Source organism: Littorina saxatilis, linkage group LG1 (assembly GCF_037325665.1).
Source record: "Littorina saxatilis isolate snail1 linkage group LG1, US_GU_Lsax_2.0, whole genome shotgun sequence".
Classification (NCBI taxonomy): domain Eukaryota; kingdom Metazoa; phylum Mollusca; class Gastropoda; order Littorinimorpha; family Littorinidae; genus Littorina; species Littorina saxatilis.
In genome coordinates, this window is record NC_090245.1 from 105,899,376 (window position 1) to 105,923,972 (window position 24,597).

A 24,597-nucleotide genomic window follows, 5' to 3' on the forward strand; every position below is an offset into this window, starting at 1 on the left:
GGCTACTCAGATATATAACTACCGTCGGGCTTGTCATTTCGGGGGCCCGGTAGCTCAGTTGGTAGAGCACTGGACTTGTGATCGAAAGGTCGCAGGTTCGAATTCGGGCCGGGCCGGGACGGACACGGGTCAACTTTATGTGCAGACCCAGAGACGGAAGCCATGTCCCACCCCGGTGTCATCACAATGGCACGTAAAAGACCTTGGTCATTCTGCCATAAGTGCAGGTGGCTGAATACACCTAAACACGCAGACACCTGGGTAGCGCGACTCCGTTGCTGCTAGCTTTCCACTGGGAGGAAGCGACCCGAATTTCCCAGCGATGGGACAATAAAGTAATTATGAAATTATGAAATGAAATTTCAAGTGAGAAAATGAGAGGGATCAGACCACTCTCGCTTTTTATCCCCTGTAACTTGGTTATCAATGATTCATTAATTAGACAGGTTGTACACTCTTCCATTTCCCCAAAGAGCTTCGCTTAAAACAAAATGCACAACTTTCCGCAGCAGGATAACACACTCACATATCTGTCTTTGCCAAGGCATATGTGTGCCTGCTTTTCCTTAGTTGGCAACACACACAAAAAACACCCCCAGGTGCCTGTATTCTTTTACTGTTTGGTGTAGGTGTTTGAACAATCAGACAGGCAGACCCCATTTCCACCTTCATACACACACACACACACACACACTAATGTACGCACGCACGCACACAGAACCATGCCAACATTAGACAAAAGCCAAACATAACACCAAAAAAGGACTTTTATTTAGACTGTTAAGACGCCGTTTCTTTCGGGTGTCCCATCACATTCATATTCCACGATTGAACCTGGGAAGGAAAACACACAGGAACAAACATAAACAACAGATTCGAACTTCGTCCAAAATAACCCTGGAAATGTCTTCACCTGAGCATAGACCGTGAAAGGTGGTACCAGCACCTTACAAATTCATACACGTTTTCAACAAAATGTAAGGATTTTCAAACATTTTCTCATACATAAAAATAAACCTTGGTGGTGTAAATCATTGCACCCCGATTTCAGAAACATCACCTTCTTCGACTACTAGCAGCGAAACAGTTCTTTTTTTTAACACTGAACAATGTTATAAGAAATGTGCACAATGATTGACTTCCGCAGGAAACCTGTAGGCAACGTTGAATGTATGTGTATGTGCAAAGTTGCAGTGATGTTGTTTGATACGCTCAAGCTGATTGTGAACGTTATTAACTTGGCAATTTGTGTGCGAGTTATGAAACCGTGGTCACATACTGTATACATACTTGATGGTGAAGACATCATCGCCACGTAAACTGTTATTACAATCATAAATTCCTGCATCACAGGCCGTCACTGTGCTCACATGGAAGAGGAGGACATATACTTTATATTTCATCAAAAATGAAAATTCCTTACTGTCCTAAATTATTTGGTGGAATTTTCTATGCATATGACCAAACCTACATGAACGATACACATACGAAGTTCTCCTATGATGACAAAACCCAAGTGATTTATGGACACACTGAACAGGTTTTCAACTTGCACATGTGCATACCAAATAATAAAGAGGACTTTTAGTCCTTTCCTTCCTCTATCATTGGTCTGAACTCATGGCTTATACAATACAGTTATGTCCTAAACCAACAATGAATTTAATTTCAAAAACCTTCACATCCTTCTGACTCTGTGCGTTCAAGGCACAGATGAAAAAACAACAAACAACTGCACAGTTTAAATCCCAGGCCACAATAAAAATGTAACAACTGTTGCCAAATGATCCAACCACTGTTCTGTTTTCCAAGCAAGATCCATTCAATCGTCTCAAATGCTGACTCCAAAAATTTGTCTTCAGGACAAAACACAATCATATCTCTCTCAAAAGATAGCCTGAACGACGACCTGCTTCTTTCATTCTCTTTTCTGTCCGTGTTCAGAAACAAAGCTCTTAACATGAAGGAGAAATGACAGAAAAACAGGAAGAGGAGACGAACAGTCAACAGGAATTAAACTATACACATACCATAGGAGATACAACCACCAAGAAGAGGTTAATGGTAACATAGGAGATGACATACAAAAAAATTGCATGTTATGACAATGTACAAGCCCCACAACTACCACAGCCAAGACCAAAAAAACGATCTTCCGAGATGCTTATGTAGATGAATCTAAAGAAAATAGTGGACACCTGCTATGTTGCCTCCGATTTGCACATCCAAAAGAGAAGGGCAGAAGTGAGACTGTCACAGATCAAACGGAAAAGATACTTATAAATGACAAATGAACCATTTTCAAAAAAGAAGAATTCATACAGCATGATGTGGAGTACCGGTAATCTAGGAATATTCCGCCATCACCAGTTACCGTACTTTCCGGGTCATAAGGCGCGACTTTTTTCCTGGAGTTCGACCCCTTCGTCTTGTATAACGAAGCGCCTAATCCGTGAATGAAATACGAAAAAAATCAAAGAGACCGCTTGAGTACCAGTCAAACAACTTGTGATAATGCATGTTTCAGCTACTAGGTACTGCCCTGCCTTTGATCTGGCCGCACACACAGATTTCCACTCTGTTAAACTCGGTCACTGACCGGTCACTGACCCCGGTGCAGGAAGTGTTTCCTCTCTCAGATATGACAGGGGAACCACCTCTCATGGCAAAAACTGGGTCATTTTGGTGCGCCCTATCGGCCCCCTGCGTCCAATGGGTAACTGGATTACAATTATTTTTAAAAAGAAGGGGGTGCGTCTTGTATAACGAAGCGCCTTGTCACCCGGAAAGTACGGTACTATATGCTGATTCTAATAGGAGCAACAAAGAAGACAAGAGAATGCTCATACAACTCCCCTTTGCCACAAGTACAGTAATATGAATCAGAAACAAATTATCTGCTGTCCTGGCATGTTCAGAAGTCGTCGAACCCTGGACGCATAGAACGTTTCAAAGAGCTTCAAAAACATTCAAGAAAATTGTAAATTTTGAATTTTGTTCACCCAAACTTGACCCCACTTTGACCTTGAAACTTGAGGCAGGTCAAACAGACTTAATGTTTATGGTTGGATTCCATAAATCCATGGAAATATATGAAGTTTCAAAACTCTAGCTACAAAAATGTTGAAGAAAATTTTAATTTTCTTCCTCAACATTAAGTTTTTCTTCTACAACCGGATAGCTGTACTGTCTTCCTGGCACACCAAAACTCTCTTGAATGTTCTGTTGAGTCAAAGACCATAACAAAAAGCCCATCGGAAACAGATATATCAAGCATGAACAGCAAGCAAAAAAGAGAACGAAAGAAAAGAATGAAAAAGAATTCCAGAAGGCTAGGTCAACATTTGGCATAATGATGAAAATTAAAACCCAAAGCATGACAAAAGCAAACAGTAAGGAAACAATATGAACCTCATACAACGCCAGAATATCGGGAAAAGCAAAATCTAATCACGGAAAGTACCACAGAAAAAAGGCTGTTAACAAGTTACCGTTCTCACAGGAATTAGTGACTCTTTCATAATGTGTTATACCTTCACACTTTTCCAAGATCAAAAGATCGGAAGGGAAAAAACAACAAATAGCACAATGATCATGAGAGAAGAAAAGCTACCTGAACAAGATGCAACATCAGAAACAAGATAACCATCACACAGAAGTTCAAACAAACGAAAGTGTAAAGCTGTGCTCACATCACTATCAATTTCTGAACTGCCTCTGAACAATTTCTGCAGACCGTAAACTCAATTGGGAATTGTCCCCATGATAACAGCTTTATTACTCATCGTCTTCCAAGCACTCTATCATTACCTTTACATTTGGGGACTTGTATTGCAATCTAACAGACGAGTGTGCGAACTTGATGGACAATTTACCTTCAGATCTAGGAATGCATTTCTAAAAATCACTGGTAAAATGCCTTAAAGTCAAACACAAGGTGCTCAGAAAATAGTTAAAAAACAGACAGGCTGTTCACAAAGATATTATTTCTGTACAATCTTGCCTCGATCATCAAATTATAAACATCTTGACACACACAAAAATCCATCCATCAAATTTGTTGCAAGACCTCTATGCGAACAGCACATAACTTCGAACAGCACACATAGACTCTGCAACATTGATTCGGCTGTTTGAGTTCCAGTTTCAAAGTAAAAGCATCAACACAATTTCTGCTTAACCTTCTTAAAGCCAATAAAATATTACATCCGAGTTGAAAGCAACAGAATTCTACTGAAAATAATTAAACAAAAATACATTACATGTACTTCAATTTCTGATGGTTTCTTAAAGGTTTGAATGAAACATCTGATGGGCAATTATCTGTGTAACTTGTTTTTCTAACCACACTACACAAGACACAATCACTACGAACATATAACTGATACTTAAAAATGTATAACACAGTATATCAGTCATGATGACCAAATATGAAAACTTATATTTCCAAGGATCTTCGAGGCCAAATAATCATTCTCATTCCCTCTCTCTCTCTTTCTTCATGATGCTGATTATAATCAAAAGGCTTTCAACGAGCTCTCTCTCGAAACATTCATTCCAGATCACAGTTTTGTTTTCATGTTTCACTTTCTCTCTTACTCATCTGAAGCCAAAAAGCTGCCTTTTTTGGTCGGTATATAAAACGACTCATATCACGCACGTGTGAAACCATGTCTCACTTTGTGAAACTTTCTATGAAATTCTACTCCAGGTGTTATATCAGCTTTGTGTTTATATGATACAAATTATTTTCGAGGAACGCACACTAAATATGCCGCTCTTTACATGTACACTTTCAGGTTGAATACAAGACGAATATGTCAAAGTGTGAGGTCTTCCGTTCCCAATTCGTGATCACTCTTCAGCTTGAAAGCCCTTGGTTTAACAGTTCGTCTTTCCAAGATGTCAGCACAAACACCAATAATTCACACAGTCTCTTGAATACCATTAGACCAAAATGTCTGTAGCTTACAAGCAGACTGATCAACATAACATTCAGACGACAAGATTCCATCTCTCTTTACAACAAACACTATCATCTGTGCACTTTGTCAAGCCCATCACCGTTAATGAGTCGTTATTCTGCACTTCTAAAAACAACACAGAGCCCAAAACACCCAGATTACAAGCGAAATTGAACACAAGAACCAGTAACCATAAACACCGAATTGAAACTTTGACAACAATGGTTTCCACGACAGACCCCTCCCCCTCCCCTCCAACCCCCAATCCTCTTTCCCGGCACAGATGCGCATGGACTTGTCTGTTCCATCTACTGCTAGACACACGAGGTGCACATTTCTACTGAGATAGACTGCAATACATCACAAATGCATATCATTTGTGATATGCAAGCAGCAAAATGTTTTGTAGGAGTTATGAGTGAGGCAAGCTTACCAGTTTCTGTACATGACATCATAACGTCCTATTGCTTGTTCCATCTTCTTGTGCTTCTTCCACTTCCAACTCTACCGGTGCATTGACATGTGGGTTATGCTATGCTCTAAGTCAAGAAAAGTTCTGGATGAAAATGAAGGAATCGATGTCACAAACATGTTCACCTTCAGTTCACGACAAACAGACTTTCTAATATCTGTTACTTGAATTAACTAAGCTTCAAAGTAAAGTACAGAATAACTAATAAGTTCAAGCAAGCTAATATTTGTCCATTTTTACAATTCAGTGTGTACTTTGGAACAAACGCATTATGAACAAAAAGCATACTCAACTGTTGACAAAAATAACACTACTTTTGGAAACATTTCCTTAATAAAAATAAAAATAGGCATAACCCTTTCGTGGGGAGACCACAGAACAAACATATTGTACCCGCACATACCGTTAAGATAATCACTTTTCTTCCTTTACTCCTAAGTGTTAATGTTTCACAGAGCATCATATTGTGTTAAGTGGACAACACAATACCTGTAAAAAAAAAATGGTTGCTTACATTGATGAATGAATACAAAATGCACACTCAAATGTAATAACCATGGATAGGGTTTCTACAAAGACAACAGAAAGTCTTTGATTCAACTGAGAAGAGACAAGCCCAAAAGAAGGCACATCACTCCAAACAGATCATGGGACAAAACGAGGGGAACGATGGGTATATGTCTGTTCTACAATTTTTCCCCTTAGTTACTACAGTGGCAAAAACAAATCAGAACATTGTTCTCAAACAAAAACACACTTGTAATGATTATCTTCCTTTATTTTTGTTTCCATGTGAACAGCCCCAGCATATTAAACATATTTGATGCCAAACGGGCAGGTATTTCAAACCGAAAAGGGGCAACCCTCAGTTTGTGAAAGATGGCGTTCTTTTTTCAAGGTCGCAGTGTTAGCGACAGTGTCGGCGATCTCAAAAATCAAATGTCAGAACTCAAGACTCCATTAAACTCATCTGCTGTCTTGAATTGAAAGCGCAGCGATGTCGATATTTGAGTGCAAAAGCTTTTGCATCCGCCAGCAGATGAAAACGTCAATTCAAACTGGCATTGAAAACCAACACACTTGTAAATTCTTGTGGTTACAATGTCTGACATATCAAAATTCTTATTAATTTGGCGACATCTCCCACTCACTCTTTCTCTCTCATTCACTCTTTTTTCCTGTTCTTTCAGAACTAAATGCATTGCATCCTTGCATTGATAGTCACCAAAAAGATGTCATAGACTGAACTAGCACCTTTATTATTCTATCGGAACCGTTTTCACTGCACTTTTTTTTTATGGGACTTTTTTTAAGCACATCTGATGTCATATGCAGGATGCTTTTGAAGTCCGTAAATGAGAGATAATCTTCTCACAATTTGAAACAAGCATTTGACTTCCCCCTTGAATCGAAGGGAACACACAATTTAATAGCCTGCTGACTCCAGTGAACTTGTCATCAATTCAACCATGCATTGATAACAAATCCTCGAATATGAAAATAGCCCTATAATATTCCAATGCTTTTGACAATTCCAGCAACAAAGTTATCACAGAAGGTGCTTTGGTCTTGCTTGTTTGGTAATGAATTCATGATATTTTGGATTCTGTTAACATCAAAATGACAAAAGCCCTGTCTCACAAAACTAGGCAGTGATTTATGCTACATGCGGAAAGAGGCAGAAACGGTAAACACTGGGGGGTTAAAGCAGGTTTACAGCAATTACTGTGAAGAAATTGAAGTTTATATACAAACATTTCACAGCAAGAGAAGACAGCCGCTTGCATGGAAAATGGAAAACAGCTGAGAGCATAAGTTTATAAATGAGATCATCTGGTAGTGGTAGGAAACTACACCAATATTTTGTTCACAGGACATACACAAATCCCATCTTATGTCCTCCTGTGTGACGACAGGCTTCATACAGGGTGACCCAAAAAAAAGAGTACCCAAACAAAACGTCATAAATTGAACAAAAATAAAGCAATCTTCATATAATTTATTTACACACACAAGTAGCCTCTGCATGATTTTCACAGAAAATGTTAGCGTTCTAGCTTGTCTTTCAGGAAAGTTATGCTCATTCTACAGAACATGCTCCAAATGGCCTCCGCGCCGATTCAGGCAAACTTGAACTCGCCGCGCAAAGTTATCAATCACCCGCACACACTCCTGTTGCGAGATTCCGCGAATGGTTGTTGTGATGGCTCTCTTGAGTTCTGTGATTGTCTGTGGGTTGTTCCTGTAGACGTTGTCTTTCAGGAACCCCCAAAGATAGAAATCTGGGGGATTTAAATCCGGAGGAGGCCATTTGGAGCATGTTCTGTAGAATGAGCATAACTTTCCTGAAAGACAAGCTAGAACGCTAACATTTTCTGTTGAAATCATGCAGAGGCTACTTGTGTGTGTAAATAAATTTTATGAAGATTGCTTTATTTTTGTTCAATTTATGACGTTTTGTTTGGGTACTCTTTGTTTTGGGTCACCCTGTATGAAAGATATAAGATGGCTCCTAACCAGATTCAGAACTTTGCAAAACTCAGGCTGACTGTTCAGTTATTGTTTCCAGGAAAGTGCCTACATCCTGAAATAAGTATTCCGAGATGGAAAAAAAGCTGATCCGATCAATTAACAGTAATTTTGTGAGACAGGGCGACTCAGATTTGTCAGCTAAATATTGCTGGAAGCCAAGCACTGTGGATGGTTACAACAAAACCATAGGTATGCTGACATTTCATGGCAAGGTCTGCTCTGGCACACTGCGTGCAAGTGTGTTGAAGAAATGAGGTATACACGTCGTCAACAAAAAAAGTTCCGTTCCCGAAACCGAATTAAGGCAGCCAATAACAATCTTCCTTTGAAATTTATCGACTGATCATTCAAAAGTAATACTCAAAACAGGACACCGTTTCTTTGAATCTTTGTCAGAGAAGTCTTCTTCCGTTGTGGCGCTTAGTGCTACCACTGCCCTGAATGTAGACATCACAGCACCCTTTCTGCGTAACAAATGTTCGTTTCTCTTTATGCACACCCTCGATGATCGATCATCTGCTGTGTCCAGTCACTCACAAACAGGTACACACTGGAATGGTTGAAGCACACTCATGTGTACGGTTAAAGTATCTTAAGTCTTTTCTTTGAATTTGGCGTTTGTTTTTCTCTTGTTGTGATACAGATTTGACCCCCGTTTTCTGTCACAAATGATCACAAAGTTTTCATCCAAAACACAACTTTTTTCCAAGCTGTATTATTGTCCTGTTTGGCGCTGCACAGAAACAGACAGCAAATATCATTGAGCTTGAATCAAGGCCTTCTCAATACCACATGTGCCCTTTCGTGATTCTTGATGACTAGTATTCGATGAATCTGAAAACAACGCAAGTATTTTCACGAGTGTGTCCCAAACAGTTCTTCCAAGCAAAGTTTGAAGAATGAAGAGCTGTAAATACATGAACAGTAGTCCAACCGCTGGATTAGATTGTCAGAGGAACTGCTCAGAATGGCAACATTATTTCCAAAGGGATATTTCATTGATGCTGATCGCAGGGTAAAAAGTAACCGTTGTCAACTTTAATCAATCACCACTACACAGTCACATCAGCATCTCTGGGACTTGTATTTAATGGCGTCACTATTGCAGAAATTGTACAGACTGAAGAAACAAAGTGGATTGGAAACACACAGTACAAATCACACACAAGAGATAACAGGATCAGGTAACACTCCACAGAGAGAACAACAGTGCAAACCCAACCACAACAGGGCTGTAACAAACATAGATCTACATGATAATATCTATAAGTGTATCTTCTGTCAAACACAAATAAATGATTGGAAAAGGAAAGAAAAGAACAGAGGGAAAAAGAGAGAAAAAAGCAATATACAGATCTCCCCTAAAAGAAATGTCCAGAAAATACAAGCAAACACTATGATACAAGAAAGTATTGAGGAGTTTCACGGGAACAAATTTAGTGTTTCAAAAGGTAGCCTGTACACTAATTAACATATAATACTCAAGGTCAAACCACTGCTTTTCATTTAAGACTTGCAACACAATCTGTAACATCTGATGACCATCACCATCTAAAGGATGCCCAAACTATCCTTTGACTTTTCAGTTGTTGTATTTCGTTTTTTACAAAGTATCTATGACAGTAATCACTGGCACCATGAATAGTGGCTAATGTTACAGGAGTTTTCTTGGCTTTTTGCCAGCCTAAAGTTAACTGACTGTCAATGACTCAAATGTTCAACAAGTCAAATGTTCACATGAACATGTCACAGCTACCAGTCTTGCAAGAAGACAGGGTGAGCTATTTAAAAAATAAACTCTGCTTTTGCGGTTGTCATTGATTGCACAAAACTCTTAATCATTTTACTTCTTAAAATATCAAAGATGGATAAGAACCACCCACTATGATAAGCGTTCCCATATGTGCACATATCACGGTGGTTCACACTCGTAACAGTTATATAAGCAAAAGAAAAAAAACTTACAAATACTCGGCACAAAACAAACTAGAAATATGTATGACGACATTATAACATCCAATTTACAGCATTTGTTTCGAAACTTGTCCTTTAAAATGTGGAAACAGTCACCTATGAAAACAAAGGAAACAAGATGAAACCACAACAAATTCCAGATCATCTAACTTTAGCTAATTTTCACAGGACATCACAATTGTCTAACACAACAGAACCAATCCATCAAACAAAAAGGATATCCATTTACCTGTTGGTTTACAAAATATGTACATTTCAAAACAACAGAAAACAGTAAGTAGATAGTTCATAACAATCTGTTAACAGCAAGAACACAAGAGCATCAAACCGAGGCCATATCGAAATTTTACTGCTCACTGGTTACAACAACAAAAAATCACAATACAAACCAGTTACTCTTGACGATATAATTCCTTTAACAAAAGGTCCAGTTTCAGATACATTTGCTTGACGGTATGGTAGTTAAGTCGGTAACCCCTCCCAGTTAACTCAGGTTACATCATGATATGTACAGGCAACAAAATTCAGATGAATCCACACACAATATTAATTACTGTTTCTTCTTAAATGCTCTCACCAAAACAGCACTGATGAGACACAGTCTGTGATTTGAAACAAACAACAAAAGAAAAGAAGGAAAAAAGCACTGGAATTCAAAATTTCATTGAATGAACTCTGCAAATCTTGGCACAAGATAAGATTCTGCAAGCATTGACACACATGATGGCAACAAATAAGCATACATTTTCTGCTTGCTACTTTAGAGATGTTGTGGACTGGAATCCTCAAACTCTTGTGTAGACAAAAGACCCAATGGTAAGAGTCACTTGCTTTCCACATGCAACAATAAACAACTTAGCACATGAGTTGTAAATGTACAGAAATGCAGTAGAGAGAATTCAGTTTCTTTTTCTCTCCATATTACTACCAGCTCTGTGCTTCGTGAGCTTATGGCCCCGTTATTCATCACACAAAAATTAACCCTCAAAAATAAAAGGAAATATGAATATGTGTATTTTGATCATATTTCCAGCTTCTTTGACTTTCAGATGAATTATTAGTTCAACCCATACAAAAAAGCATTACCTGCAGAATTATCACAGTTGTTGAAGTTTTCTGAATTTCAGAATATTTCCAAAATGAAAATGCATTTCTATCACTGTAATGCTTTCTCTCAATAAAGAAGTGCAAGTGAAGGTATGCTCCACTTTTAAGTATGACATCTCAAAACAGTGTACATGCATACAAATGTACTTCTTTACTAAGTTATCCTGTTGTATATATGACTCTGACATAAAATTAAATTAAGTTTAAAGAAGAGGAGCAAAACTGACATCATGGTAGATAGCTTGCCCTCCGACACCCTACTAGCTGCACAGACAGAATATCAAGATTTTTCATGTATTGCGCCCATCGAAGTCGGTCATATTGTTCAGATCTTAATGGGTTCCACTTCAAAGCAACGGTTTATTTTACTTTGAAACATATTAATGATACAAACAAAAACCTCTAGCTTTTATTCTCTCTGTATCATGTAAAAAATCTAAAACTTCAAATAATGTTGTTTTCAAGCACAGACTACATAAATTGCAGTCGGTTTTAATTTAAATAGCATCAAAACATTGGAACATATTTTTTTCTTGGCTGATAGCTTTTATAGTACCCTCATCAGAGCATAAATATCATTGGGTGTTTTTTTTATTGTGCACGATTTACTAATTAAGTCTCATGAAACCAATATTTTATGTTCTTGTCTCAGCGAGGTGATGGTATTGTTGGAAGTTTTTCAGAGGATGAAGGGCTTGCAGGAATTGTTGTTAAGGTCTTGGCACGGGTTCTGGTCTTTGAGAAGAACTGCCATGTATGCTCTCTCTGCATCCTGGTCCGAGTACAGGACGGCTGGTGGAAGTTGACGGTCCCACAGGGGGTACCACTCATGCCCGAGACTCTCAGAAACCTGAAAACAAAACGGTGTGAACCTTGATGATGAACTTAACCCATGCAGTAACAAGCAACACAGAAAACTGTACTCTCGAAGAATCAAAAAACACGAAAGGTAAGTTGTTGGAGCGTTCGTTATTGACAAAACAATACGTTACAGTCACAAAATATCGACCCAACAGTCTTTTAATTTTGGAACGTTGGCAGTCTCTTTGTTTTTGGATGTACTCACGAAAATCAGTGGCATCGAATGAAGTTTTCAGAATGCAATGCAACACTGTTTCTGTTTGTCACTGTCATGTAAGATATGTTCACCGTTTTGTACAGATGACTCAGTCAGAGAAAACGAACAGAAGAACATCATGCTAGCATCATTTCCACTATTTATAATTAAAATAATTATATAGCAACACTTGTCACCCTGACTGAGAAACACATGACACACCCCTGAAAGGAAAGCCATGCGAGTCAACCTACAGATGATGACGCAGCATTAGGACAAACGCGTCCCAAATTGCAGGTGGCCTTGCATGACCGGTATATTTTGGTCAAAACCATAAAACAAGGAGACAACAGAAAGTGTCCTTTCATGAGAGGTGTCATTTCATTGAAAAGACTGCACAATAGCAGGTATCACTGTACAACAACCCATCTCCATCCTCGCAGACACACTTACCTGCGAATAGAAGTCATATTTCTCCTCCTCACTCAGGTGGCTAAGGGGGACGGAGCAGCTCACCCCATCGAAATCAAGATCATCATCAGACACCCAGTGCACCAAACAGCTCAGGGAAACTTCTAGTCTCCATAAACGAGGCCCACGCAGCCGAGCGATCGCCACAATGTCCATGGCAGCAAGTTCGATACCTGTCCAAGGAAAAAGGCATCCGCATGAACTTATGTCATTGTCAAATCTTCAATTAAAACAATTAACAGATTATTACAAATGCACACCAACAACCAACCAACCCTCATAAAAGAACTTTTATCATACTTATTAATGTAACAATCAAAATAATCTGATTCACATGCATCACAAAGCACCCCAAATAGCATGGAGGAGAGATAGTCACTTCAACAAACTTCAATAAAACAACTAACAACCCGGCTTTACCATGACAACATGACTGACCAATGAGCCGCAGAGAATGCAGACTGTGGCATCGCCATGCCAGCATGACAAAGGGATCCTCGGCGCAGCTGGAGTGATAGGGCTGCGGCTGCCGGTTCTCCATCTCCTCCACAATCTCCAACTCGCGGAACTCTTCACTCAGGTGGTTGCCGATAAAGGTGATGGCGGCCACGTTCACCTGACTGCAGAAGTACTGACGCAGCCGCACCAGGGGCATCTGGGGCTGCAGGATGGAGGTCAAGGCCGCCACGCCCTCGTAGGTGTGCAGCATGACGAGCGTCACCTCCAGCTGGGTCAGCGTCTGGCGCGCCTGCCACCATGCCTGGTTCTCCACGTGCACAAGGCCCGGCCTCACCCCGTGCACCAGCAGACTCAGCTCCCTCAGCTGGCAGCAGCCAGGCTCGGCCAGACTCAGCAGCAGGCTGGTGCTGAGGTTGTCGTAATCCAGGCTAAGGGCCTGCAGGCTGCGGAAGGGGGTGAGGGCCTCGGGGGAGATCTCGAGGATGTTGTAGTGCCAGTCCTCCTTCACGCTGGCCAGGTGCAAGGTCTGGAGTGACAAGGCGTGACGCTGGGTCAGGGCAGGCAGTAAGTCGGGCGTGGCCTCCTGCAGCACCTCCATGCAGCCCAGCGAGAAGTGTCGCAGACATCGGGCTGTCAGCACCAGCTTCTTGATCAGGTACATGCATCTGTCACACAACCACAGCAAGTACTCATTACTATCATAAACTGCGTCTGTCTGGCATGCACACTGACTGAGTGCAGTAAACAAACCTGGCACCTTTATTGTAACACTAGCGAACAAGAAGAAGATTGTAACACTAAGTCAAAAGACCTTTATCACACTGTGAAATAGAGCCAAGAAGCTATTCTCTCTGACATGCAAACTAAGATAACAAACCTAATACTAGCAGTGTAAGAGGGAACAACCTTCCATTCTTGTCACTATCATACTAAAGGAAAGAGTTGTAGGACAATCAAACAGACAATTACTTCCTCAAATTTTAAACACACAGCATGTGATTTTGATACTGATAGAAACAACAATGTAGGACAGAAATGCAACTTCCTTAACCATTATTGTAACTGCAAGCAGTAACACTGCTCATAAATTATGGATAACAAAAGTAACAATTTCTCTGTAATTGTAAATTGTTTGCAAGTGTTAAAAAGTTTTTTTGTTTAAAATCTCAAGTCTGAATACAACCAAACCTTTCACATTTTAATGTGTCACTGTCAAGTGTTCGGGGCAGTCATACACAATACAAACAAAGCAAAAACTGCATGAAGATGGAGAATTCAGAAACAGTCATTTGAACTTGAACAAGTTGAAGGCAGTCTTCTTTTTCACAGACCTGCAAATCTCACCCTGCTCTAATCTGTTCCAGTTTTTAAGATATTATTAAGAGTTCAAGGATCTTAATTTGTTTATAATATTAATATGTTACTTTTTCTAGCCAGAAATCTGTCACTGTTCGTCAGCATTATTCATTACCTTGAAGCTGTACATGCATGCATACAGGTGCTACACATATATGTCCCCTCTAAAACTTAGTAGAGCTGATGGGGTCTATGTCGACCAAAAGAGTGGGATTCCCTGTAGGTGGAGTTCCTGGAGGGGGATTCCCTGTATACAGGAAATCCCACAGGGTGGATTTTTTCAATAAAACTTGCAAACCATACTCGAATTTCTAAGAAATATCAAAAAAGATTGAAAAACATCAAATTTTACCGATGTCGCCAAGCATCACGTGACTTTCAGCGATATCAGCGACACGCTACAGGAACTAAATCCTGTGGTATTCCCTGTATACAGGGAATCCCCCTCCAGGAACTCCACCTACAGGGAATCCCACTCTTTTGGTCGACATAGACCCCATCAGCCTTAGTAGAAGTAGATTCTATAGCTTATATAAGGATGATTCTTCTTCTTCTTCTTCTTCTTCTGCGTTTGATGTTATAAGGATGATAAACTGAAGCAGATCAAACCACACATGTATACATTTATAGTATGGTACATGACTGCCTGAAAATGTTGTTGAGTGTTACTCACTTACTGCATGTTACTTATCTCAGAATTAGTACTACTACTACTGTGTCCCAGATGTGAACATTTATCTCTAACAATTTAAACAAACCAATTCTAAATCAATTTAATCTTACTACCTTCCCGTCTGACTTCTATGGGATATCTTGCTGTGAACTCGTTGTGTCACTGTGTGTTACTCACCTTACTGTTAAAATAAGTGAGATTGAATTGAATTGATCCTTTTGAACTGTTTTCACTCCCATATGGAAATGATTTCCGCCAATCCTGTGCTAGTTATACAATTGCATGCATTTAGAAACACTGGACAGAAACTTGCTTTCCTCAGTCGCTGAGTCAGCTAAGTTTCTACTTGTTATTGTTAATCTTCATCATGGCACCATAGCCTTGAAAAAACCCAGTAAGTACTAAGTCACAACTTACAGTTACACAACAATGAAGCAACAAATGTATTGAACAATGATCTTGCTAAAGCAACGAGCAGCAATAATTTTGAACCCCCAGGATTTGTTAATGTTATCAACCAAGGCCAGTTCTTACTATCTTTTGCTGACCCATAATACAACTGGAAGAATTATGGAAGGGAAGAATTTGATTACGGGATAGACTGGCGTACGGCCAGCTGAGCTGGCGACCCATTGACTGTTAGGTCAGGGCACTTGATGAAAAGAGACAACAGCCTGCTAGTGCTACTAATACAAGGACTGTCATGCATGCCATGATGATGTTGAATATAAATGTATACAATTTAAAGGCCTCTACAAGGGTTACTGGCCGCGAATATTGAGTTAAACACGACAGAAATGGCCAAAACAACAACAGACTCAACAGCTGACCCAGAAGAAACGAAAACGAGGCGTGTTTACAAACACAGTCCGCGAGGCCACACAACTGCGCATTTGCTTACCTTTTAATCGAACGATTATCTGCATCTGTCAATGGCCTCTCATCAAATTCTGGCAAATTAAGATGGCAACTTGAAGGCTGAAGCGAAAAAGTCTCGAGGTTTCTGTTTCTGGAGACATACTCGAGAACATCCAGGCATTGTGCTGCCTCGTTGAAAATGCGCGAGTTGAATTTGACGACTGCTGCGCGTACAAAACGACCACAGTTTTTCGCAAGAAATTTGCTGCGTTTTCGCTCCCAACAGTTGAATTGTATGGAAACGTTACACCAAAATTCAGAACGGAACAAGCAAGCCCTCCATCGCTTGCACGTAGCAGAAGCTGCAAGCTTGTCCTCGTGCGTCAAGTGCGTCAAAATTCTAACTATTGGCACATCGGGCAGCGCAGCCCAGTCGAAACCATCTGCCATTCTTCATAGCTCTAATAATGACGTAATTCGTCACGTGATACAGAATAGAGAAAGTCAGTCACATGACTTCTATGCACTCAAGTCGCGTAAAACTTCGGTATGCTTCTAAGCATATTAGTCAATACCGGGGAAAGGTTCATGAAAGTGGCACCTGAGTAATACGTATTTTTGCTTGCCATCCAGGCAAGACATGTGCGTTGATTACATCGAAGTCGGTTTTTCTGCAATATGGGAAGGAACCCTTCTCTCGCGTAGAGAAAAGGAAAACATGAATTGCTTCCCTTGCACCGTCCAAGCCACACACCCAAGTGGGTCGATGGGTTGTTTGCAACCAAGTCTAAAAATAGTTGGCTGGCTTCCTTGCACGATTGGCTGAGCAAGCTTGCTAGCGCCACCGCTCGATAGGCAGGCGAGGCAACGCAGAGTAAATATTGATCGGCTGCCATCTTGCTCGCTTGCTTAGTAAACGGGTGGTGAGGGTTGTGTGCTTCCTGGTTCATAAGGTTTGTTTTTGTCTTTAGAATGTAATCGTAGTTACAGCCAGATGATAATTTATTTGAGTTCGATCTGTGCAATACTAAGCTCCTATATTTTGTGTGTATCTCGTCCACAGAGCAAGGCCGGTCTTAATTCTCCTGCATTCTCACAGTGACAGGAACACGTAGACTCATATTGGAGACGAACCTTGCATGCCTCGCAAGGCACGTTTTGTGCTTTCGATTTGTAGTTAAAAATCAACCTCAGTTTTGCTAGTTCTGCGATGAATCTGCCGGGTTTTACGAGCTTCGTTGTCGGTACACTTGCAGTATACTAAAGCTGTCATTTAACTGTTACTTCCTCATTTTTTGCCATTGATAATAATGTATTTTCTGTAATAAATTGCAGTCAGCCAAAATGCAAGTACAACCAGAGACTAACGGAGGGGGTGAGGCAAGTTGGAAAGACAGCTACAAAACAGCACAGATGATCACACTGCCTGACGTCACTCATGTTTGTGGCAGTCAGGCGGGACAACTCGTTCGGGACCTGGCGCGAGGAACAGGGTGTCCAGAAGAATTCATTCTCACGCCTCTGTTATCATGTTGTTCAGGTACATATGGTATACAAATCAATCAATGGAAAAGAAAAAAAAAACACTCTCTGCAATTTCGCACAGCTTTTTACATTTAGTCAAGTTTTGACTAAATGTTTTAACATAGAGGGGGAATCGAGACAAGGGTCGCGGTGTATGTGTGTGTGTGTCTGTGCGTGTGTGTGTGTGTGTAGAGCGATTCAGAGTAAACTACTGGACCGATCTTTATGAAATTTAACATGAGAGTTCCTGGGTATGATATCCCCAGACCTTTTTTTCATTTTATCGATAAATGTCTTTGATGACGTCATATCTGGCTTTTTGTAAAAGTTGAGGCCTCTGTCACACCCTCATTTTTCAATCAAATTGATTGACATTTTGGCCAAACAATCTTCGACGAAGGCCGGACTTCGGTATTGCATTTCAGCATGGAGGCTTACAAATTAATTAATGACTTTGGTCATTAAAAATCTGAAAATTGTAATTAAAATTATTTTTTTATAAAAACGATCCAAAATTACTTTTATTTTATTCTTCATCATGTTCTGATTCCAAAAACATATAACTATGTTATATTCGGATTAAAAACAAGGTCTGAAAATTAAAGATATAAAAATTATGATTAAAATTAAATTTCCAAAATCGTTTTAAAAACAATTCCATCACTATGCAGCACAGCGCAACCGCTACCGCGCTAAACAGGCTCGTCACTTTCACTGCCTTTTGCAGTAGCGGCGGACTACGGTCATTGTGAAAAAATGCAGTGCGTTCAGTTTCGTTCTGTGAGTTCCACAGCTTGACTAAATGTAGTAATTTCGCCTTACGCGACTTGTTCTTTTTCGTGATAAAAAAAAAATTGTTTGCTTTTGCGAAACTTCCACCCACCCCTCACCCCCCCCCCCCCCTCTCTCTCTATTCAAGTAGACACCCTTCACTGACAAAAATACATAGTACATGTAACTATGCCGTTGAACTGACAGGCCCAACTTGAGGTAAAACTTTCTTATACGGGTGAAAGGGGGGGGGGGGGGGTGAGGGGGGGATGAAAACTGCTTATGTTGACAACGAGGGATTATCGATGAGAAAATGTGCATACCTCTTTTAAACTTAAGCTGTTAAGGCAATGAGTGTTGATATTATGAAATTATTTGTAAGTTAAAACGCATCTGTCAATAGAAGTGATGATGACTAACAAAACCAATAACATAAGTGAAGCATACAAACATTGAGAAAAACCCTGACCTTGTCAAGCCGGGAGAACGAGGTCTTTGGTATTGAAATGCAAGACTGAAAGGCTGAACTGATGTCTTCAAAGCCGCAAACACTGACTGTTTTAAGCAAATAGAAAATAGGACTCGACATTCTATTTTTAGATTCTCTGTGCAAGTATAAAATATGAATGATGCTTGGATTAAATGGTCAGCTCTCCGTGTAAAAAAACCGGCTGAATATGATGTTCTGTAGGCCTACCCGCTGCTGATTTTTCACATTTTTCATGAGGAAATAAGCCGGCAGTTTGGCAACTTCAACACGCCAGTTCCAACTAATCAAATACTCAGCAAACCAATCCGTAACACAACAAATTAAAAATATATATATTTTTTTTTAAACAGAAGATAGACTTTTGTTGCCGATGTGGCAGGGTGTGTTGCCAGTCGGGTAAACTGGATTTGATAGCTATCTTTGGTTAAAAATAATGTAAAGTAAGCAAAAGTGTCTGGGAAAGAGTTTAAACGAAATCAGATACATCTATACGATCAATTGTGTGTGTGGGGGGAGGTGGGGGGGGGGGCAAAACATTTGCATCCCACTCCAATCCCCCAAGAAATCCCTATGGGGGAGTAGCCTATGTTTATTTATAACAACAGCCGCAGCAACAAAAATACAAAGCGTGTTTTAAGAATCAAACATGCAGTCAAACTTGTCTCATCATTGAATGAAACAAACGGTGAATTTTCAGCTCTCATGGGGCATCGTTCAGAGATATGTGTGCACGGCGGCTGGAGTGAACCACCAGTTCTATGGTTCCTTGTGGGAGCCGGGGAAGGCACACGCAAATCTGCAGCGCTCCGTCAAGTCCTGTCACCGCTGCTTGCATTAGCAGACGACATGCGTCAGAAGGAGAAACGAAAGCTGGAGCAGTGTGGCAATGAGGAAGATATGAAGGAGAAAGGTGCCGCCACGAGAGAGCTTGACCTACCTCTGGTCTACACAGGTGAGAATGAGATAAAGATCAAGATGCTAAAGCCGAAACTCTTTTCTTTTTCTTTCTCTCTTTACTGATTTTCTTTTGTCAAGATTTTTAAAGGAAAGAGATTTGCTGATGACTTTGCTTTGGCCGAAAGAGTGTGGAGTTATATAAATGAAAAGAGCGATGACCTCATCTTTATATTCGTATCCCATAAACCCTTCCAATGTGAGTTACTTTTTCAGTATTCAGTTCTGCAGCATTAGTTTCAAATCATGTTTTTAGTGCTGATAGCGTGCTTTTGTGTTATGTTTGGATGGAAAGGAGACAAGAAATGACATTGTAAAGATAATTTGCCTCAGTGTGCTTTAGAAGATGACGAACGGTAAACTTCAGGCACCTTTTTACTAACCTCACAGCTAAAAGACGTGTAACCCATATTCCATCTTTCATTAATCAAAGTCCGTTTTATGTACTGCGCAGGTTCAATTGCCATGCCCCAGTTGAGAAATGTACTGCACGAGTCAGAAGGGCACGTGCTGCACGTGACAGAACGACTGGAGGACGCTCACCGACAGCTGGGCATGCACGCCCTAAACGTGGAGAAAGGCACGCGTGAGAGGCTGCACGATCTGTACGAAGCCTTCGCGGGTAACTTTGCTCTGCCGCCGCCACCCACCAACTCTGCCGGCACCACCAGGATCGGGAGCAGCGTCTTGTCTCCTGTTGTGTTTTACAACCAGTGTGGCTTCGCCAGTCCTCAGTACGTCGTCACCATGGCGGTCAAGGCCCCGAGCTGGTTGTCGGGGCGATTCCTCGTGTCCTGTCCATCCCTGGAGGAAAACACCACCGCCGTTTTCTCCCTGCCTAATGACGATGATGACGACAACGGCAGCACTAATGACGATACAACTCCACCTCCCAAAGCGAAAAAGGCGAAGACGGGGCATAAACCGAGGAAGTTGTCACTGAAAGACGTGTATCTCAACCTGTCTCGTGCACACAGCTTCCCACGCCGGCGGCGCTATGTGTTCAGCAAGGAGGCGGTGAGAGAGCTGAGACGCTTTCAGGAGGAGGAATGGCAGACGATTGTGAACCAGCTAGGTGGCAAGGACAACGGGGGTGCCGTGGAGAAGTCCTTGGGGCAGATCATCCGTCTGGCTGGCGTGCTCAAAGCCCTCAAGGATGCCGCAGAATTAGACTTTTCATCCTCATCAAAACTCACAGACGCCGATGACGCCTCGGAGGACCAGGAAACAGAGGGGAAGATAGATAGGGATGACGTCAGTGGAGCCATTGAGTTGGGCAAGTACTTCCTGGAGCAGAAGCTGTCCATGACCTTCATGGTGAGCACCGGGTTCTTCCGCAGGTCTGGCAACAGCTCAGGGACCCCCGTGCAAGAGTCTCATGCATCCAGGCCCCCTTCCAGCTCCTCCGCTCCTCAGAACAGTCAGAACAGCGATTACTCCTACATGCCACCTCCCCCGGACCCGGCCAACAGTCTCTACGGCTTTGCCAAAGTGGCGGGCGGCTTTCTTCCACAGACTGCTGTATCCGGGGCCGTCACTTCATCCCCTCATCAACATCACCCTTACCACCACAGCCACCCTCACCAAGCCTCACCCACAGTGACCTCGCTCGCTTCCTCTCAGACTGCACCCTTTTCATTCAACTTCACAGGAGGAGGCGCGCCAGTTTCCATGCCAGGGCCTAGAAGCTACCACTTCCCAATGCCCACCATTAACCATTCCCAGCCCACCCCCTCAGCCTCCCCCGCTGCCTCCCACTCCTCCTCCCACGCCCCTCCCCCCGAGATCGACGTGGCTCAACTCCCTGCCACCTGGATCCCCACGACCCCTGAAGAAGAGTTGGCGGAGATGAGCCAAGCGGCTGAGTTCGTGCAGCTCGAGCCCACTCAGTTCGTGGCGGTGCACGCGCGGCGCGTCAAGCGTCTGCTGGAGTGCTTCGACGACGGCTGCGGCGTGTCGGCCACCACGGCTGCACAGAAGTCCATCGCCCCGCCTGTGAGAGTGGCAGGTACCAACAACCGGCATCCAGCCTGGGCGTCGGCTCTCTTCTTCCAAAAGGTGAGTTGGACTGAAAATCAAATACGACCTCACTCCTTCATAGCTTTCAGTTTGCGGTTTTAGGCAAGACGTAATAAAGGGCGAACTCTACTGGAGATGGGAAGAAACCAAGTTTTAACAGCATTAAAGAGAACTGTGTAGTTCTGTTTATTTTTTTTTATTTTGTACATCATTTTTTCGTCCTTCAGGTAGCAGATCTCGGGTTGGGATTGTTCAATATAACTTTAAAACGTTCAATTTGTTCGTTCTCCATGTAGCAGATCTCGGGTTGGGAGTGTTCAATATAACTTTCAAACGTTTCATTTGTTCGTTCTCCAGGTAGCAGATCTCGGGTTTGGAGTGTTCAATATAACTTTCAAACGTTCAATTTGTTCGTTCTCCAGGTAGCAGATCTCGGGTTGGGAGTGTTCAATATAACTTTAAAACGTTCAATTTGTTCGTTCTCCAGGTAGCAGATCTCGGGTTGGGAGTGTTCAATATAACTTTAAAACGTTCAATTTGTTCGTTCTCCAGGTAGCAGATCTCGGGTTGGGAGTGTTCAATATAACTTTAAAACGTTTAATTTGTTCGTTATCCAGGAAGCAGATCTCGGGTTGGGAGTGTTCAATATAACTTTAAAACGTTCAATTTGTTCGTTCTCCAGGTAGCAGATCTCGGGTTGGAAGTGTTCAATATAACTTTCAAACGTTCAATTTATTCGTTCTCCAGGTAGCAGATCTCGGGTTGGGAGTAGCCGAGCAGGTGCGACACCCGACCAACGGCCGCGTGTATTGGCGCTTCAAAAGGAAGTCTGTGCCAAACCTCTCCGAGAAGAACTTTCAGCTGCTGCACTACCTCCGCATAGACATGGTTCGCTACTCGCAGATGGGACAGCCTACTCTGCACGTTCCAGGGGTTGATATAGACATTCCGACCCCGGGCAGCGTCAGTGCTGAACACAGCCTATTAGACGGGGAAGGAAGCAACTCCAGCGGCGGTAAAGGAGACAACAGTCCGTTTGAATGTGAAATCAAGCAGGAAATACTTTAAAAGAAAGTTGTTTGTTCCAGGGGTAAATGTGAACGTATACGTGTATTCCTGTGACGGGCAGCGACAGTGTTGAAGACTTAAACACAGCTTGGACGAAGAGGGATGCAATTTCAACAGCAAAGGAAAAGCGCAGCTCTCTAGAATGTGAAACCAAGCAGGAAATACTTTGAGACGGTGATTTGGTGAAATGTAATAGTTCTCCCAGTACTGCCGATGGGCCGTGATCTCAATTTCTAAGACAAATTAATGTTCTGAAAACTGACGATGACTGTTGTTCATCATGCCTCGTTGTTCTCAGAGGTCTCCGTCTTGGCATTACATGTTATGATTTTTCTTTTCTTCTCTCAGCTCGAGAGAGAGAGAGAGGGGGGAGGGAGAGAAAGAGAGAGACAGAGAGAGGGGGAGGGAGAGAAAGAGAGAGAGAGTGAGAGAGAAGGAGAGAGAGACTGAGAGAGAGAGACGGACATACAGACACAGAGAGAGAGGCACAGAGAGAGAGAGAGAGAGAGAGGGAGGAAGAGAGAGAGAGAGCGTCAAGAAGCGATTTCACATTCAACTTTTGTGTGTGGAGTGCAATGATAAATGCATTCACACTTCTCCTGCACCATCCCTCCACCCCCATTCCCCTTTCCAAGACCTTCAAAAATGGCGAAAACTGGTCTTTCATTCCCAAACTGCTGTTTTAATCCTTGTGAATGCCTGGCGGTTCAATCGGAGAAACAATCATCATCAAGGGTGCTTTGTTTGTTTGTTTGCTTAACGCCCAGTCGACCACGAAGGTCAGGGCGTTAAGGGCGGTGCTGCTTTGACATATAACGTGCGCCACACACAAGACAGAAGTCGCAGCACAGGCTTCATTGTCTCACCCAGTCACATTATTCTGACACCGGACCAACCAGTCCTAGCACTAACCCCATAATGCCAGACGCCAGGCGGAGCAGCCACTAGATTGCCAATTTTAAAGTCTTAGGTATGACCCGGCCGGGGTTCGGACCCACGACCTCCCGATCACGGGGCGGACGCCTTACCACTAGGCCAACCGTGCCGGTCATCAAGGGTGTGAGAGTTTGTGTTCGTTGTGTGTGACCTTGGATATGACACCTAGCGGCAGCCTCATTACATAGCATAATCATCAGCAACTGGTAAAAAATGTGAACATTTTGAATGATATGTTTTGTCAGGGTCATCGATAAAAGATGGTTTTTTTCTTGTCCAGGCGTTTTCTTCGTGCATTAATTATACAGTCACTGTTTTGCGATGATGTATGGTTGTTGAATTTGTTTATAAGTCTGATCGTCGTATATGTGATGGGATGATGGGCGGGTGAGAGAGGGAGAGAGAGTAAAAGTGGGGAAGACCTGCGAACATTATGTATGCAAACACGCTTGCGAATATACATGCAAACACGCCTGCAGACAGCTGCAATATAGTGAAGTACGGGACACACATAACAACACATCAAGCATACATACTGCCTTTAAATAAAAATTCCGTCGACATTCCCGCTCTCCCCTCCCCCTCCGGCCCCTATCCACAACCACAGCTATTACACAAAAAGAGTGATTCTTCTATTCTTCCTTTAGCTTTTTCATTCCATTCAAAAATGCCAACAGCTACAGGTTTAAAAACCTATTGCGATTAAAACAAGAGGCGAAGCCTTCAAGGCTCACGTAAGAAATCGACAAACAGTAACACAAACTCAATCACTCCGTCACACATACACACACACACACAGTAAGCATAGGTGACACTGTGCAAGAAAGCGAGACACTAGATCTAGATCTGTCTGTCTGCATGTAGCCTACTTACAGACACGACTGCCAACTAGTCTCGGCCCGCTCAAAATAA

At 42.0% G+C, this 24,597-nt stretch overlaps 2 protein-coding genes across 2 annotated transcripts; one reads left to right on the forward strand and one right to left on the reverse strand.

Annotated features, from left to right (window-relative positions):
* Positions 1-749: 749 nt before the first annotated feature.
* On the reverse strand, positions 750-16,405 carry LOC138949028 (F-box only protein 33-like). Its single transcript, XM_070320734.1, has 4 exons — positions 15,967-16,405; positions 13,016-13,701; positions 12,560-12,750; positions 750-11,899 (listed from the first exon to the last, which is right to left on the reverse strand). The coding sequence occupies exons 1-4, from the start codon at positions 16,371-16,373 to the stop codon at positions 11,729-11,731; spliced, it is 1,455 nt and encodes a 484-aa protein (XP_070176835.1). The 5' UTR covers positions 16,374-16,405; the 3' UTR covers positions 750-11,728.
* A 284-nt stretch (positions 16,406-16,689) lies between these two features.
* LOC138949031 (uncharacterized) lies at positions 16,690-24,010 on the forward strand. Its single transcript, XM_070320748.1, has 5 exons — positions 16,690-16,876; positions 17,259-17,463; positions 19,406-19,660; positions 20,117-21,720; positions 22,429-24,010. Exons 2-5 carry the CDS (start codon positions 17,268-17,270, stop codon positions 22,747-22,749), a joined length of 2,376 nt encoding a protein of 791 aa, XP_070176849.1. The 5' UTR covers positions 16,690-16,876; positions 17,259-17,267; the 3' UTR covers positions 22,750-24,010.
* Positions 24,011-24,597: the final 587 nt, after the last annotated feature.